General features: G+C 44.1%; 2 protein-coding genes across 2 annotated transcripts in view; both read left to right on the forward strand.

The window, feature by feature from the left end:
* Positions 1–19,667, forward strand: part of whrna (whirlin a) — a gene marked incomplete at both ends in the record, with an annotated part of 264,691 nt that overhangs the window by 191,533 nt on the left and 53,491 nt on the right. The gene's annotated exons all lie outside the window — the stretch shown is intronic.
* LOC308299071 (nuclear pore complex protein Nup155-like) lies at positions 12,737–16,672 on the forward strand (the record flags this gene model as incomplete). The annotated part of the gene is made up of 1 exon (XM_080742796.1): positions 12,737–16,672. One exon carries the CDS (start codon positions 12,737–12,739, stop codon positions 16,670–16,672), a length of 3,936 nt encoding a protein of 1,311 aa, XP_080598922.1.

A 19,667-nucleotide genomic window follows, 5' to 3' on the forward strand; every position in this document is an offset into this window, starting at 1 on the left:
TAGACAGATATCTCCATATATGGGCATAAAATGGACCCAGAACTATAACTGCAGTGATCTCCATATATGGACATAAAATGGACGCCGACAGACAGACAGACAGATACAGATATCTCCATATATGGGTATAAATGGACACAGGCAGACAGATGGTCAAAACGGGTCCTATGAAAACAGGTATAATGGGGTTTGCATTAAAGGGCGGGGCATTCATTCCCTATTTACATTGTTCCGAGTTGGCCAGGTCGTCGACTAGACGCTGGGCCGCCCGAGCTTCTAGTGGTTAAAATGAAGTTTGAAGTTACAATGGGTGTGTGTGGGGAGAGGCCCTGGGCCTGGAGGGCCTGGGTAACATTTACATCAAATATCTAAATATTCAATCAAGCTCATTAAAAACTGTTCAGGGTGTTCATAAAAGCCTGATTAGACGATAAAATTACCAAAAGTTTTTTTGAAAGTGAAATATCCCTTTAAAGTAAATGTACTTAGTTACTTTACACCACTGTGAGGCAGAAACACTCAGCTTTGGAGGCAGCTCCAGCATGAACATTTTTGGCAAGCAGCAGCAACTGCTAAATCACGTCTGACCGATGAACCACGAATGATTGGCTGGCGGGGAAACAGTTCCGTGGTATCTTGATTGGCCGGCCTCAAATGCGTCTTTCTGCCTCCAAGGCTGAGCTACGTGCATAAAAGACTGATCTGGGCAAAGAATGTCCCTGTCTTGCATTGCAGACCCACACGCATAGACGCATATAGCTACACACACGGTCACGCTAAAGAGACCTTGTGACCACGCACAAATAAATGCACAGCACACAGGTCCAGCCAACGGAACAAACACTATAATTAAAAGAAGAGTATAGCCGCACACGCGTAGCTGCCGATGTAAACTTATTTTATTATGATGACACAGAGAGACCAATGTTTCGGACCTACCCCATCTGACATTACAATATATTAAATAATCATTTACAAGTCATGTGAAATTGCGGATCCATCTGGAAACCCTCTTTTGGCGAACAAAAAAGATTACATTAGGGGCGTAGGGAGCCCGCCTAGGAAACCAGAGCCCCTGGTTGACCCAGGTTCCATTTCAGCCAGGGTAGCAATGTCGATGTGTGTCCCTGAGCAAGACTCTTAACCCCTAATTGCTCACATACTCCTTGTGGGCAGCGAATCAGTTGGGTTGGGCTGAAAATACTGAATTTCCCTCTCAGGAGGGAATAGGTATCTTGCAGCATCCTAGAGGTCCAGTCATCAGTGAGCTACAGTGGCCCTATACCATGTGTCTGAGGGTTGAAATCCCAATCCTTTCCTAAACATTCCGCCTGGCAAAAAAGAAATAAAGCCAGCTATTAGTCTTATTATTATCCATTAAACGGAATGTCAGCACTCAGCAAAGCCTAACATATAACTATTCTATCTAAAAGGGCATAAGTCAAATACGTTGCTTTGAGCTAACATGTCAGTGGTCTTGGTATAGTCGGTTGATTTAAAGGATAATGTTGTTTGCATGTCCTGTAGAACCTGGGCTTTTTGCCGACTTCATTATGTTGCTTCATAACATGGACCCTTTTTAATCAGTAGTGTCATGTTTATATTTTTCAATATTTATTCACCTAGCTACAGTATTTACATAAGCTGTTTTATGTGAGCAAAATGCTTTGAGCTCAATCAGTTACAACCACCCACGGCTCAGAGCAGCTTGATCTTGGCAACTATGGGCAGCTCCACTGGAGCAATCAGGGGTACGTTTATTATGCCTTGCTCAAGATCACTTAGTTTTTGTTGGCGGAGAGAATGATTTGTTCTTTTACCCTACGCATATTTAACCACTTAAACCCTGGGGTCCACCAGGGGTCTATACTCGCCCCCCTTCTTTTTCCCATTGTCAGCTCTGCTGTTTTCACCAAAAAGTTTGCTCCGGAATAGGGAGCATTAATAGGTCTAATGTTGTTTTTATGCCAATGTTTAAACCTCGCAACCTCGCCCTTTAGGGCGAGGTCGCTTGTCGCCCTGAGGTGTCCTTACTAGTTGTCATTATTATTGAGATTGTGATGCTGATGATTGATTGTGATGATAGCTGTGATTGTGAGGGTGTCAGGGCGAGTGCGATGGTGACTGATTGTAATGGTGAATATGATGATACAGTAATCATGTTTGTGATTGATAGAGATTGTACAGTATAGTGCTGATTCAGAATGTCTGCATTGTATGCAGGAGGACACATCATTAGTTATTTCTTGCCTGGCTTCATGAGTTCTACTGTATCTTGGAGCTGTGTAGTCTACTTATCAATAGACCTTGACGAACTCTAGGCACTAGACTGTAAATCGATGCGAATGCGACTGTATGTGTCTGGGATGTTTAAAGGAGGACTTCACCACTTTTCAACCTCATATAATAGGTCCTCACTAATGTTCAAGATAAAATAGCACATTCGTTTCCTACTCAGTCTGGGTCTCATAGGAGAGCTGTGGGCAGGTCAAATCCATCCACCAGTGACATCATTGTTTGACAGATTTTTTTTAAACAATATTTTTTTAAAGATATTTAGACTTTTACTATCGCGAGAACAATGGCTTCCACTTTAACATTTCAACTTTTCAGGAATAGAAAGCCTGCAGTTTCTATTAGCTTGGATTCCCCATTGATGATGTCACTGGTGGATGGAATTGACCCGTCAACAGCTCTCCTATGAGACCCAGACTGAGTAGAAAAAAAGTGTGTGTGTGCGTTTGTCTAGCTATACTTATGGGGACTAAACGCATGTTCACACAGTCACCTGCAGGGGACCTCTGACAGTGTGGGGGACAAAATAGTAGGTCCCCACAGGGGTTAGGTTTAGGGATAGACGTTAGGGTAAGGCCACAGGACTTGCATACAAATGAATGGAATTCTATGTAATGTCCCCACAAGTGATGTAAATATATATTGTGTGTGTGTGTGTGTGTGTGTGTGTGTGTGTGTGTGTGTGTGTGTGTGTGTGTGTGTGTGTGTGTGTGTGTGTGTGTGTGTGTGTGTGTGTGTGTGTGTGTGTGTGTGTGTGTGTGTGCGCGTGCAAGCACACTGCTCACATTTTGCATGTGTATATTTTTCCTGTTTGTTTTTCCACAGTGTTGGCAATCGCACCACTCACCTGTGCATCCAAATTTGTCATAGAGCCTGAGCTCGTGCCGTAATTGGCAATCGTTTGCTGGCTCCATTTGAAGGTATTACAAGGAAGCTTGGAAACAGATAAATAAGAGCATCGAGCTCTCCCCAGGCAGACAGGGACAGAGGCACAGATAAATCAGGTAAAGCAGGAGAAGATAACGATGGTGTTGATTAGAGTAAAAAAAAAAAAAAAAAAAAAAAGATTCAAGGAAAAGTTTCCAAACTTAGAGAACTGTGAAGTTATGTATGCATGTGGACTGCCTGTTTGTGTGTGCATGTGTGTATCTATCTTTCTTTCTTCTTTTTTTTTCTTTCACTAAGAATGAAAGTAAGTGATTATGTTTATCGTCACTGTCGGGCAGAAACCTTGTATCTCCAAGTTTCAAATTTGCATGTTTTTTTGTAAAGTTAAGCCACACTTCATCATGCAAGGCTGTCGAACATGAGGCGCTGTGTGCTTGTAGATCAGCTGTTTTCACCATTTTAAATCCGTTTTAAAATGATAAATACAAAACGGTAACGGTTTCGGGCACACAAGGTTTCCACCCGACAACGACGATATAAGAGAGCCAATAGGTTATTTGAGAGAGAGAGACAGAAAGAGAGGAGGGGAGAGAGAGAGAGAGAGAGAGAGAGGGACATAGCTGGAGGGCTCTGGTACTTGGCAGCATGGAGGGCTGTGATAATTCACTGCGGCGAGAGCACCGCAGCGGCGCCCCAGGAGCCCGGAGACCTCTGTTAGAATGGCGCTGCCTTTTCTCCAACCTCCTACTGTGTCAACAGCTCCTCCACTTCAATATTAATCATCCCTTAGAATAACACGGCCATGATAGCACAGCCTGAACAAGCGGAGAGAGGGAGAGAGAGAGAGAGAGAGCTCGGTGTCCATTTGTAGCTTCTTTATACCTTTAAACCAGTGGTCCGGGGGACCAGCTCAGTGGCCTAGTGTTTTGAGTGTCTGCCCTAGACTGGGAGATCGGGGTTCAAACCCCGGTCGGGTCATACCAAAGACCCTAAAAAATGGGACCCAGTGCCTCCCTGCTTGGCACTCAGCATCAAGGGTTGGATTGGGGGTAAGTCCCTGCGACATACTAGCATCATGTCCAGGGGGTGTACTTGTACACCAAGCTTCCTCACGCTACAGAAACAGGAGATAGGCTCCTGCCCTATGAGCCTCATGGCTCGGCAGAGTCATATGGGCCTCATGGCTCGGCAAGTACTTACTTACTTACTTACTTACTTACCGGGGGACCACCAGTGGTCCTTTGGGTGGTTCCAGGTGGTCCCTAGCTAAATGATGGAGAGTTGGTAACGAAATTTTACGCTCTCAAGCGTTAAATTATTGTTAAACACCTGCATTACTCAATTTACAAGAAGTTTACACAATTAGAGATTGTAGAAGAATTGTTATTTTGATCAACGTTTGCCTGTTATCTTTCCTATGGTACATGCATGAAATTGTGCACAAAATCTTATCCTACGACAACAAAATATTCTACGTTTTGGGTCTGAGAGGCTAAATCCCATCAAACGGTGGTCCGTGGCTCAAATGACGAATGAATAATGGACCTTGATGTTAAAAGGGTGTCCTTTAGCAAGGATCCGTGCAGCCAGCGTGTTCCAATAACCAACCGTATTATTATGTGTTTCCTCCATATCATGTCCTGTAAAGACCAAAGGTCAAGTATGTAGACCAATTAGAGCTGTCACGACTGTGACATTTGGCTTGACGATTATATTGTCGCTCAAATAATTGCGATTAACAATTTTCTGTATATTTAAAATAATAGCCTGGGGGAAATAGCAAATAAAATTGATAATATCTGGAATGAATCAATCACTTCAGTTTAACCACATATACTTAGTAAAACTGACCTTTTTCAGCTTACAGTACACAAAGTCTCTTCATCAAAAATGGTGACATACTGTATCTTAGGGGAAAGATTTACACATTTTTACATAAATGTAAGATGTTGTAAAGTAACAATCATGTAATTCAGGGGTCCCATGGATATTTCAGGGGTGCCCTGAGCCAAAAATGTTTGAGAACCACTGCAGTAGATCTTGTCAGAAGAGAACCACGTATGTCCAAAAGTCAAAAGATTTTGAAGTAATATTTTGCATCATTAGCAGAAGCTCACAGCCATGAGGTGTGGCCTGCAATTCGGCATAAAGCTCCTAATTGTGGAAGCTCATCATGGACTTCACACTGCACTTAAAACTCAGCAAATACACCCGACAATTGTTAAGTCGATAGGAAGAATGCTTCTCGAGAACTGTGAAGGAAAGGACGACTTCCCCCATTTTCAACCTATCTTCATATAATTGGTCCTAGTTAATTGTCATGCTAATAGGCGATGCAATGAAATTGAATGCTGCTCTTAGAACACATTCCAAGTCGCATCTGCATGGTGATATGGTGGTACAATTTATTTCTACTTGGTCTGTGTCTCATAGGAGAGCTATGGACAGATTAGAAACATGTATATATTGTATATATTTTATAATTATTAATGCACGAACAATGGCTCCCATTATAACATGCTAAGTTTCCAGGAATAGAAAGCCTGACGTTTCTAATAGCTTGGATTATCCATCACTGGTAGGCAGGTTTCTGAACTGCCCACTGCCCTACACTGAGACACAAACCGAGTTAACAAAAATGGCAGCAAATTATCATGAGCATTAGTGTGAATCATATGAAGATAGGTTGAAAATGGCGTTGGCGGAATGCATTTAAATGACACTGTATGGCCTTGAATTCATTCCTAGAACCAAAGGGCCATGAAACCCATGTAAAGCATGTACATTTTAAATGCAATAAAATAAAACTGAAAACAAAAAAGAGATTCATAAGGATATCTCTAACACAACAACCACACCGAAAAGCAGCAGACTAGCTGGGTGGTTCGAGAAATAATCTGATAACTTAAAGGTCACAGCATTCTAGAAGGAGACGCGCGCGCACGCGCGCGCACACACACACACACACACACACACACACACACACACACACACACACACACACACACACACACACACACACACACGCACATGGCGACAGGTTGACTGTCGGGAGAGATAAATAAAACCTAATTTATATTTAAATTAAGTATAATTCTCCAGGCTGCTACAGCAGGTAAGCGCCATTACCCCCCTTGATGAAGTTGATTAGCAATCAATTGCACTTCTGGCATGTGTGTGCAATCAATGTGCAGTGGTGGACAAAGTACTTACAACCAGTAAGACTCCCTAATCGGGAGAGAAGCGACCGTCAGGTCGCATACACAAACTTTAGAAGGCAATTGTAGCCAATCAGGAGGGAATATGGGAAATGGGACAGATCCATGTTGATGACATGACTTTAGAGATATTGTGTAGCGCTTTGTGTGATTTTAGGCCAAAATCTGTTGGAGCAGTGTCCAAAAATGTGTTTTGCAAAAATCGGCCTCATGGTGGCACAAGAAGAGGGCCATGAGAGAAATCAGGGCTGGAGATTGTGAGTTGCCATCCAAGGAGTGTGTAAAAGTTTGGCATCGATAGAGGCAACGGTTCCGGAGATAAGAGTAGGGCCAGTTCCGGAGATAAGAGTAACTGCGACAAAACTAACTGCGGTCAAATATTGCTCTGTCCACATTTCAGAAGTACAAAGTACATTTCGTTTTTAATATCAATGCATTGCTGTATCAACATTTAGACACTTCCCCCCAAAATGAAAAGATTTTCCAGACATTTTCAAAAAAAGTGTAATACAAATATTCAAGTAAACCAGGGGTCTTCAATGTTTTCAGGCCAAGGACCCCTTAGTTGAGAGAGTGATGAAGCAGGGACCCCCACAACCTGATTCCATATCGTTTCATTGTTTGACAGCACAATCATCAGTGTATTTTGGATTCATGGCAATTTGTGTTTTCAGATATAACTTGAACCGTCAGTACTTAATAAACATGACCTTTCACTCTGTACATAGTCCGCTCTTTTCCCCCCTCTACACCAAAGCTCTTTGCCGGTATATAAATAGCCGATCTGCTATTTTTGTCTAACGTTCTCTGAATATGGACACTATGGTTCAAGTGGTTACTGGAAAAAAGTAGGAAAAAAAAGTTTCTACCACACAAAGATTTGGAGGACCCCCTGTAGTAACTCTGTTGAAGAACCCTGAAGTACAGTAAACTACAGATTCTTAGAAAAGTACAGTATTCAAGTAAATGTACTTAGCTACTGCCCACCCCTGAATGGGAGACATGCAGGCACAGATGTGCAGTACAGTAGTGTTGGTGTTGGGCCTCCTAATTGAATGGGGCGCCTAGAAGGAACTCCATGGCCCTATCTCTCATCTTTTATGGTTATTGTTATCAATGATGTCCTCTCATTTTTCTATGTGATTGAGGAGCATTACAGCCTGGTAATGTGATTAGATCAGAAGGCAGGGCGGAGCAGCTTGCCCCAGGCAACCGACCGTGGATAACAAATCAATTCTGTTGTGGACTACGCCAATGATGATGTTGCAAATGTCTGTTGTCATACTGTAAACGTTACTGTATGGCTTTCTACAGTCCCTGGAAAGCAGTCCCCTAAGCTTAACAGTGAGTGGGGAACCCGCTTTGGGTCGCGGATAATTCTTATATCTATATTTTTTCGTTGACCACATTTAAAAAATATATACAGTACACATCATTTCAAAAGATTTGAAAACGTAAACAAAAACAATTATCAATTAACAACAATTTTCAAAAGTATTTCATAAATAAAATACAAAATAAAGGAAGTTGTATTTGCAACACAGTATGAAGCAAGGCTTTGTGAGCTTGTAGATCTGTTATTTTCTCTAATTGGGTCCCGGACAAACGTCTAATTTATCTTTTGAGTTTTGAGCTAAAAGGTTTGGGAACCGCTGCTGTATATGGCTTCCTACAGTCCCTGTAAGGAGTATGTGTAAGGCCACGTTTAGTTAACGTTGTTGAAAGCTTTCACTTTTTATTCTGCGTCTACATTGAGACACATGAGTGAATGAAACACTGTAGTGTGCATGCCATGTGGCTAGGTGGTGGTGACGCATGTAGAGAAAGTGAGACGTATTTAGCTAGGCGAGGCTATTTTATTTCTTCGTGTCTTGACTACTGCATTGCTGGTTGACAACTTAACATGCCTTATTAAATTACCAAGTAAACCAGGGGTTTTCAAAGTTTTCAAGCCAAGGACCCCTTAGTTGAGAAAGAGATGAAGCAGGGACCCCCATCTGATTCCATATCGTTTCATTGTTTGACAGCACAATCATCAGCGTATTTTGGATTCATGTCAATTTGTGTTTTCAGATATTTAACCGTCACTACTTAACTCATGGGATGCCCACGAGGTGTCTACACGCCAATCTCTATGATGTCGCTGGAGGCCCACGACGCGTTGACGTGTTTACTGTATTTACAGTACTAGAAGCTGGGCCGCCCTTCGGGCGGCCCAGCGTCTAGTCGGCGACCTGGCCAACTCGGGAACGATGTAAATAGAGAATGAATGCCCCGCCCTTTAATGCAAACCCCATTATACCTGTTGTCATAGGACCCGTTTTGACCATCTTTTTTCCTGTGTCCATTTATGCCCATATATGGAGATATCTGTATCTGTCTGTCTGCCGGCGTCCATTTTATGTCCATATATGGAGATCACTGCAGATATAGTTCTGGGTCCATTTTATGCCCATATGCCCATATATGGAGATATCTGTCTATTTGCGTCCATTTTATGCCTGCCCCACCCTTTAATGCAAACCCCAATATACCTGTTGTCATAGGACCCGTTTTGACCATCTGTTAGCCTTTGTCCCCACCCTTTAATGCAAACCCCAATATACCTGTTGTCATAGGACCCGTTTGGACCATCTGTTTGCCTTCTGTTAGCCTTTGTCCCCACCCTTTAATGCAAACCCCAATATACCTGTTGTCATAGGACCCGTTTTGACCATCTGTTTGCCATTGTCCCCTTATGCCCATATATGGAGATCTCTGCACACACAGTACCGGTTGCGGAAAACTCTGATGTCAGACATCAGCTCCGCATTCGGGGATTCATTTTATGCCCATACCCCTTATGCCCATATATGGAGATCTCTGCACACACAGTACTGGTTGCGGAAAACTCTGATGTCAGACATCAGTTCCCCATATATGGAGATATCTGTATCTGTCTGTCTGTCGGCGTCCATTTTATGTCCATATATGGAGATCACTGCAGATATAGTTCTGGGTCCATTTTATGCCCATATGCCCATATATGGAGATATCTGTCTATTTGCGTCCATTTTATGCCTGCCCCACCCTTTAATGCAAACCCCAATATACCTGTTGTCATAGGACCCGTTTTGACCATCTGTTAGCCTTTGTCCCCACCCTTTAATGCAAACCCCAATATACCTGTTGTCATAGGACCCGTTTGGACCATCTGTTTGCCTTCTGTTAGCCTTTGTCCCCACCCTTTAATGCAAACCCCAATATACCTGTTGTCATAGGACCCGTTTTGACCATCTGTTTGCCATTGTCCCCTTATGCCCATATATGGAGATCTCTGCACACACAGTACCGGTTGCGGAAAACTCTGATGTCAGACATCAGCTCCGCATTCGGGGATTCATTTTATGCCCATACCCCTTATGCCCATATATGGAGATCTCTGCACACACAGTACTGGTTGCGGAAAACTCTGATGTCAGACATCAGTTCCGCATACGGGCATTCATTTTATGCCCATATATGGAGAACGTGGGAAGAATGGTTTAGAGATACTCGGATTACATACATACATACACATTCACAGAGATTTTTTGTTGACTCATGTGGCGTACGTGATGTCAGAGCCTTTTATGAAGTGATGTCACAATGAGTCAGCGCTTCCTCCGGAACAGCCTGATGTCAACAATCAGCTCCGCATAAGGAGATTCCGAACGTTTCGCGCCGGTTTCGGAAAACCGCGAGTCGGGTCGGGTCGAGGCCCGGCACTGCACTCCGCGCGGCGGCGGGGAACGCGCGTGCCGAATCTGAAGCCGGTGGGACGAACGGTTCTCGAGATACGCGGATTACAAACAAACAAACAGACAGAGATTTGTCGCATTTATAGATAGATTAACTTTAAACCTCACCGTTACGTTGGGGCTGCGCCTGGATGTAGCCCATTAGCCGCTAGTCGCTTCGAGTCGACGCTGAGAGCATTGCGCGGCCGCTTTTCTCCGTATACTCCAATGCATTTCCCCATCTTTAACGCCCTTTATCTCTGATATTTGTTTTATGGCTAAAACTGTGGCCGCGTGCGGCAAAATGTCCAAATTTTGATCGGCAATGAACAGCTATGATCAACACTGGCCCATACAGTAAGTTACACAATAACATCCTGTCTGCGCTCATGTGACCAAGTGACGTCATGACGCATGCATTGACGCAACAGGGCCTTGTATTCTTCTATGGAAGTGGCTTTGGGCACTTAGCTGGGGCTCTGGCGCCACCTTTTGGGCAGCCGATGTGTTAATTAATAAAGATGACCTTTCACTCTGTACTTAGTCCGCTCTTTTCCCCCCTCTACACCAAAGCTCTTTGCCGAAAATAGCCGATCCACAAGCTTTTTGGCTAAAGTTCTCTGAATATGGACACTATGGTTCAAGTGGTTACTGGAAAAAAGGAGGAAAAAAAGAACACTTTTAGACCGTCAGAATTCAGAGAGAAAAACTATACGGTAGTCCTATTTTAACTGCCCTGCACCGGTTGTCTGTCTGATTTTAAGATTTCACTGATGACCTTAAGGCCCCTAATTACGCAGTTCTGATTCAGACAGCTCCAGTTGATTCAGAACATTGCTGCTTGAGTAGCCACTAATTCTAAGAGTTCTGTATTTGCACTGGCTCCCTGTCTGCAAAAGAACTGCTCAAAATACTACTGTTGGCATATAAAGCATTGAGAGTTTATGGCCAAAATACATTTCTGATCTTGTGCCACATGACCTGTAACTCCAAGACCTGGTTCAAGATATGGTATCTTGAAGCAGATACCGAAAAATATCGTCATTGTCGGGCAGAAACCTTGTATCTCAAAGTTTCAAATGTGTACGTCTTTTGGTAAAGCAAAGCCCTGCTTTATCATACAAGACTGTCGCACAAAACTAGTGAAAACAGCTGATCTACAAGCACACAGCGCCTCGCATCGTTTAGTACATTTTATAGATGATAAATACAGACAAACATACAGTTTTGGACAGACAAGTTTTCCACCCGACAACTACGATATGCTATGAATATAAGGTGCTGGGAGTGATATTTATGGGGTGCCCTGAGACAAAAAAGTTTGGGAAACCCTGCTGTACAGTATTGTACTGTACGGTATCTGGAACAAACTCCCAGAAAACTGCAGCTCCACTTCATTTCTCAGTTCTTTTATATCAAAGCTGAAGACGTTCAGTTTGCCGGTGCCTTTTACTGAGTTTCTTTATTGATTTCTTGTTATTCGTTCTTTTTTGTTGCTCTTTACCATTTTTACCCTGGCCTGAAAAGTGTAAAGCCAAAGTGAAACTTGTGTGTGAAGGTTTGTGGTATCGTGGTTGATCATTTATGCATATATCTTTCTTTAAAAGAATAAAGCTCATGCCACACTTTTATACTTAAGTAGTATTTCCATTTAGCAAAAGGAGACATGATAGACCACACCATACACTCATACTTCACCACTAAACACTGCATTGTGATTTGTGAGGCCTCGTTCACAAAATGCATACCTAGGAACTTGATATCAATTACAAAAGATTGGACAGGAAGGGCACACAGCTACTTGTCATGTTATTTAGCTAGCGCAACACAGTAAATGTCAGTTCAATTATACTGTTGCCATTTCTGCTAATGTTACCTATAAGAATTTGGTGTGGATGTTCATAAATAAAGTAATGCATCGTTTACCTGAAAGATGTAGCTCTGTTGATGAAAAGTCAGCTGACTTCCTGTCTAATCTAAAAATATCTACCAGAAGTGCAGGGGCAAAAAAACGTGTGCGTGCGTGCGCGTGTGTGTGTGTGTGTGTGTGTGTGTGTGTGTGTGTGTGTGTGTGTGTGTGTGTGTGTGTGTGTGTGTGTGTGTGTGTGTGTGTGTGTGTGTGTGTGTGTGTGTGTGTGTGTGTGTGTGTGTGTGTGTGTGTGTGTGTGTGTGTGTGTGTGTGTGTGTGCGTGCGTGCGTATACAGTGATGTGATGCGTTGTAAGCGTGTACATCGGCTACTCTCTATTTTTGAAAGTTTTTGAAAACGAAGGCAATGCCCATTGGGAACAACGCCCCTTGGTTATTCTATAACCGTTGTATCCATTGCATTTGGGCAGTACCCATTGTAATAGTACTTGAAGGCCAGTCTAGGACATCAGTGCTATGACGTTGCGTTGACGACATAATGGATCTCCATATGGACATGAAAGGGACGCCGACAAAGATTCTGCGCATTTATAGATAACGTCATGTTGATGACATTAGGGATCTCCATGTATGGGCTCTACAGCCACAACAGTTGGGAGTATGCAACATATTTTCAATGGAGACCGCAGTGATCGTTCCATTTTCATCAATGGCGTCCAGCGGTAGACCCAGCGGCCCCGCCGTCGCACCCACCGGGACGCTGGAGGACAATGTTCGGCTTGTTGACCGGCACCTGCAAGAGGACCGCCACTTCCCTGACCTGTCACAGCTGCTGTCGGTCGTGTCGGATCGCAAACTGCCATCACTCTCTGGACTGTCAGACATGGCCTATCCCCTTCAGGGACCGGGACTGCCAAACCTCCCGGAGATTAGTGAAGGCCGCAGAGTGCCCTTACCCCCCGAACTGGTGAAGAAGCTCCACCATATGCAGTGTAACTGCACGATGGGACTCTTTCCTGAGATAAGTCGAGCGTGGCTCACCGTTGACAATGAAATCTTCATGTGGGACTATGAAAATGGTGGTGACGTGGCATATTTTGATGGTCTCGTCGAAACCATCCTGTCGGTGGGTCTCGTGAAACCAAAACCAGGAATTTTCCAGCCTAGCATCCGCTATCTGCTAGTGCTAGCCACTCCAGTGGATGTGGTTATCCTTGGACTCAGTTTCCCTAATGGCCATACAAGGTTGAATGACAGCATGTCTGGTGAAATGCAACTGCTACATGACCCACGCTACTCCATCCCAACAGACAATACCTACATCCTGGCCATTGCGTCCACAGACCACGGACGCATCTTCATGGCAGGCAAAGATGGCTGCCTGTATGAGTTGACTTACCAGGCTGAGGCGGGCTGGTTCAGCCAACGGTTCTGCAAAAAGATCACGTGTTACATGCATGTGTGGCATGGGCTTTCATCCGTTCTTGTTCCCTCCATGCTCCAGCCCTTGTTATCAGTCGACCCCATTGTACAGATTGCCATTGACAACTCCCGCAAAACTCTCTACACCCGCTCAGAGAAGGGTGTCCTACGGGTACATGACCTGGGTGCTGATGGCATGGGCGTCAGTTGGGTGAGAGGTGAAATGTCAAAGGAGGAAATTGTGCATACAGCAAGTACAGCCTGTACAGTTGATCGTTCTGTCTTCACCCCTATTGTCCAGATCTCTGTGATTGACAGATATGAGTCTTTAGGCTGTCACCTGCTTGCTATTACTCATGCAGGTGTGCGTCTCTACTTCAGCACCACCAAATATAACATGCGTGTTGCTGCAAGACCCAGCTGTCTTCGCTTGGTTCATGTCCGTCTTCCACCAGGGTTTTCTGCCTTTTCAACTCTGCCGAAACCTGCAAAGGTCCACAAGGCTCTACATAGCAAAGGAGTTATATTAATGGCTGCATCTGAGACAGAGGATAGCGACATCCTGTGGTGCGTCAACCACAACTCTTTCCCATTCAGGAAACCTTTGATGGAGACTCAGACGATCTCCAATGTAGATGGCCATTCCTGGGCACTTTGTGCTATTAATCAGGAGAGGCCCAGCAAGGTCTCTACTCCTCTGAACAAAAACCTGGTCCCCATTACTGACCCGCCTGTGGTGGTCGAACAACACACTATCTCTCGACAGAAATTTGTCCTTCTGTCTACTAAGGGTAGTGTCATCTTCCATAAGCTACTTCCAGTTGACCAACTGCGCCACCTACTGGTTAACAGTGCTGGAGGAGAAAGTGAAGAAATTGAACAATTCTTCAAGCTGGCCACGAAGGAACAGGCATGTGCCACAGCTGCTGGAGGAGAAAGTGAAGAAATTGAACAATTCTTCAAGCTGGCCACGAAGGAACAGGCATGTGCCACAGCTTTGATCCTGGCTTGTTCTAATGCTGCTTGTGACACAGAGGTTTCGGTGTGGGCCACCAGAGCCTTTTTCAGATATGGAGGAGAAGCACAGTTGAGATTCCCCTTAGGCACCACATCATCTGCGACACCCATACATTCTCATGCTGTACCTATTGCCCCTGCGACCCCCATGCATTCCCGTGCTACCTCTATTGCCCAGGTGCCAGTTTGCCCCGAGGTGGTCTTCTCAGGAAAACATAATGGCATCAGCATCTACTTCACCCGTATTCTGGGGAGTATCTGGGATGGGAGCCTTGCTGTCGAGAAGACAGTTAAAAAACAGAATCAGACTACTACTATTCTGGAGACCACTGTTGGCACTCGTTATCTGGAGGCAGTCCTCCTGAACTTAAAGGGTCTTCAGGAATTCATTGATAACAATTTTCTGTTCAGCCCCTTATCTTTGGGAGCTGCCAGTGTCAGCTTTCCAGCCAATCTTCAGCAGAGGCTGTTGGATTTCATGCGCTCCCATGGAGATGGTTCACAGCATTCCTGCTGTACACAGCAAGTACTGCAGGAATGCCAGAGGAAATTTCACTTGGAATTACAGGTCTTGGAGGAAATGTACCTGCAGGGTATCCAGCAGCTGGTTCATCGTTCTTATCAGACACTGGCCCTTTGGAAGCTTCTCTGTGAACATCAGTTCAGCCTCGTTATCTCAGAGCTCCCCAAGGAGTTCCAGGAGAAGATGAAGGGAATGTGTTTTAGGGATGTGGTGATTCGAGGTAAAGAACTTGCAGGAGCTCTCACCACAGCACTGATACAGTTTTACATCAAAAACGATACCCCAGTCGATGCGATTAGTAATCGCCTCAGGGAAATCTGTCCTTTACTGTACAGCAGTGATGACGGTGTCCGCTCTAAGGCTGACGAGTTTCTGCAGTGCTCTCAGCAGATCCAGAACAAGACCGATAAGGAGAGAACCCTGAGAAAATCACTGCGGCTGTACCAGCAAATCAGCCACCGCCTTGACCTGCCCCACGTCTGTTTTCAGTACAGGCTGGTCCATTTCTATGAGGGAATCCTGGAATTGTGCCTCACTGCCGCAGAGAGGAGGGATCCCCAATGTCTGGCACTCCACTTCTATAAGAGCGAGGAGCCAGAGGATGACAGACCCGGACAGCTGGCGTCCGAGGAAAGATCGTCATGTTATAAATGCATCACAGATACCATGGAGGACCTGTTGAAACAGAGCAAGGATTCCTCTCTGTCTCTCAATGTCCACGAGCAGCCTGGACCAGTTCTGACATCTCACCCTAACGTGCCAAGTAATGAGACTGCTACTTCCCATTTTGAACAGATGCTGGGCCTGGCCCAGAGATCTCGGGATGAGCTATTTCACGTGGCTCTCCATAACTGGCTGATCCAGGCTGACTTTACCGATAAGCTGTTCCAGATAAATTGTCCTTATCTGGAGGAACACCTGAAGCATATTATCAAGCAGGACCAGAACAAGGTGCGCAACATGCAGATCTTGTGGCGTTACTATGAGAAGAACCTCAGCTTTGGCAAGGCAGCCCGTGTATTGGCACGCCTTGCTGACATGTACAGCACTAAGATCCCCCTGAAGCAGCGTTTGGAGTACCTTTCTAGAGCTATTTTGTCTGCTAAGAGCTCCTCTCGTGGCTGGGATGAGGCCCAGGGGGCTGATGGAGAGTTCCTTCATGAGCTTGAAGAAAAGATGGAGGTGGTGCGTATCCAAGTACAGATCCAGGACACGTTGCGCAGGCAGTATCCTCAAGATCTGAAAGACATTTCCCTGTTGGACTCAGAACTTATGGACATCACCAAGCTCTATGAAGAGTTTGCTGACCGTTTTAAGTTGTCAGAGTGCAAACTGGCCATCATTCATTGTGCTGGACACTCAGACCCAATTCTAGTACACTCACTGTGGCAGGAGATCATAGAGAGAGAGCTGGCTGACAGTGTAGACATGAGTCCAGCGGACAGAATGAGGGCCCTCCGTTTAAAACTGGTGCCATTAGGAAAGCTTTACACTGGAAGTTACTTTCCTCTCGAATTCCTCATGAGGTTTTTGGAACAGCAGGTGTGTCAGCTGGACTGGGACGTGGATTTTGTCAAACGCACCATGCAGGAGATCGGAGTCTTTGACCAACTCCCCAAAACACGGGATCCCTGTGGGAAACGCCAACAGGGATCTAACAGTGGAAGCCACTCCATGTGGTAGTGTGTAGGCCAGGGTTCCCCAATAGGCGGCCTACTGTCTGGCCCCCACCAACCCCAGTAATAATGGTGGTATAAGAGCAGCAACGAAACTAGTATATTGTCGTTGTCAGGTGGAAAACCCGCATCTCAAAATATGTACGTTCTTTCGCAAAGTAAAGCTCTGCTTCATCAAACAAGGCGGTCGTACAAAAGTGCGAGAACAGCCGATCTACAAGCAGCCGATCTACAAGCCGATCTACAAGCACACAACGCCTCGCCTGTGTGCTTGTAGATCTGCTGTTTTCACTAGTTTAAATCATTTTTAAAATGATAAATGCAAAAAACGAACGGTTTTGGACATACAGGATTTTCACCCGACAACGACGATATCTGAACTGTCACTGGAGTAGCGGGAACGCCGCCGTTGCCCCCTGCAATTTTGTGGCCCTCGGCTTGGTACCCTAGACATAATTCGGCCCTTGGGGAAAACTAATTGGGGAACCCTGGTGTAGGCTATCTATGTGCTTCTCTCGGGATATGTGGACGATCCCAGTACAGTACCCACAAATGACAGAAAGTAAGTGTCAACATCTGTGGTTTACCAGGTGGAGCTTCAGAGTCTTTACCTAAATTCTGCCTGGCAACAAAACATATAGTGCATGGGTCATACGAGATGTTGGTATACAGTACGAAAGGTTGAGAAGCTCTATGTCTGTAGATAATGTTGGTATGATAACCTTCTTGAGTCACAGCTAATCTGGTGTTATCAGCTGCTAAAGTTGGGGTTCCATTAACTTTACTATACAGGGAAAAAATGCAAATTCAGAATCATGAATAAAAACATAGTTTGACCCCTCATAGATTAAGTTGTTGAAATGTTGTCCTTTATTGTAAAGTTAATGGGACCCCAACTTTACCAACTGATAGCACCAATTTACTGCAGCTGTGACTCAGGAAGGGTTATCATACCGACATATAATCTACAGATATAGAGCTTCTCAAAAATGATAAGTAACCTTTGCCACCTTTCATATACAGACATCTCGTATGGTCCATGGACTAATAGGCAACTTCAAATCCGTGCAGGTCAAGCTGGAGAAATGGTTCTGCAACCTATGAATACACCATGAAGGACAAATAATAAACCACTGGAGCTAGCACAGTTGGCATACATTACACAACATTAACAACAATCAAATAAAAACATTCCCAAACTCTCACATTGGCAGCACTCGCAAAGGTTCCAGGTGTTCAATGGACTCCTATGATAAATCTGTGCAGGATGTGACTATAGACTGATTCTTTGAATTGAATTAAATTGAGTTGAGTTGAGTTAAATTGAATTGAATTGAATTGAATGTTGAATTGAATTGAATGTTGAATTGAATTGAATGTTGAATTGAATATAATTTAATGCTTTCTAGGCCATAGCATGATAAATGTCTTCATCCATCCATCCATCCATTTTCAACCGCTTGTCCGGAATCGGACAAATGGTTTTAAGAAAAAAGTCTACAGAGGGAAGTTCTCAATTACATGTGTCACCATGTGTGAGAGGTGTGTCAATCACACTAATAATAGACATGATCACATGCAAATTAAAATACATAAACAGTAAGATACACAGTCATGAGACCAGTCAGATTTAAGCCAGAATACATATTACACTCTGAATCCCTACTAATAAATGACATATTGTCCATACATTGTCCAAAAAGGGAGAAGACCATGTCCTATAACGAGAACATCTTTTTTTTTTTTTTTTTTTTTTTTTTAATCAATTGTCAAGCACCTGGAAAGATTGGGATGTGCATGCACTCCTTTTCCCAATCTCTTTTATGACTGCCCAACAGACCATCGATCTCGGCCATGGAATCTTGACTCGAGATTAGGTTGTTGTGCGTTCACGATACAGAGATATCTACATAATAGTATATATTAATTTGCCGCCCTGAGACAGTTAAAACAACAACCGAGTGTACACTTTCCCATCTGGAGGCCCTGGCTTTTAATACCAGGTTAGCTCCTGCAAGGTTATAGCTTTCCCTTCTCTTTCTCACTCTCTTAACTTCTTTGCCGTACTCTAAGAAAATAGTATTACATTTCCTTTGAGGAAAGTAATGTTCTAATCTTGTTCTAAGAGAGACAGAGACAGAGACAGAGACAGAGAGAGACACAGAGATATAGAGACGGACAGGAGGACAAGAAGACAGAGAATGGGGGGGTGAATAGATAATGTGAGAGAGAGAGACAGAAAGCAGAAAAGATCAAGGGAGTGTGAAAACAAACCAGGGACACAAAAACACACTAAAGGCACATTTGTCATAGTCAGAGAAGCGGGCGCTACTGTGTGGTGGAAACATCTGTGTCTTCATCTCACACTAATCTTCTCACAGACCGTAGCTATGGAAGACGTGTTGAGCAAATACACCACCAACAGGCTGATGAACTGTCCATGTGTGACCTGGTCGGATTTTCTCATTTACTTGATGTCTTTTGCAGTGTGGCAAAATGTTGGGAAATGTTGTGTTTCCCCTCAGTGGAATGTCTTAATTCGTCTCAGCTTGCACGGTCTCCTAAATGTATATAGACAAATTAGTAATTTGTCATTGCACAGAATTGTATTGCTTTTTAGTGTGGTAGCCCCAGTAAAATCCATAGTGTTAATTTAACTCCAAGTGTGGTCCATTTTGTCCCGTTTGTACACTCTTTGAGTAAAATGAATACTTAGTTACATGTTCGAGCAGCTCAACAGTGCATTGCTAATATTTGCACCCTTGCGTAAATGGGCCTGGTTGTCCTATAACAGCTCATCCACACTGCTCGCGACATGAGCGACTCACAAAATTCTGTCCTCATATGGAGCATTGCCCATTGCGTCGCGATGTACATTGAACCAGTGGCAGGCAGTGCAGTGGTTTAATTTTTTTTTTACTTGAGTACTGTATTTAAGTACAGATACAGGATCTGTACTTTACTTGAGTATTGCATTGTTTTGATACTTATTACTCTTACTT

Source organism: Nannobrachium achirus, assembly GCF_963921795.1.
Source record: "Nannobrachium achirus genome assembly, chromosome: 15".
In the NCBI taxonomy this organism is placed as follows: domain Eukaryota; kingdom Metazoa; phylum Chordata; class Actinopteri; order Myctophiformes; family Myctophidae; genus Nannobrachium; species Nannobrachium achirus.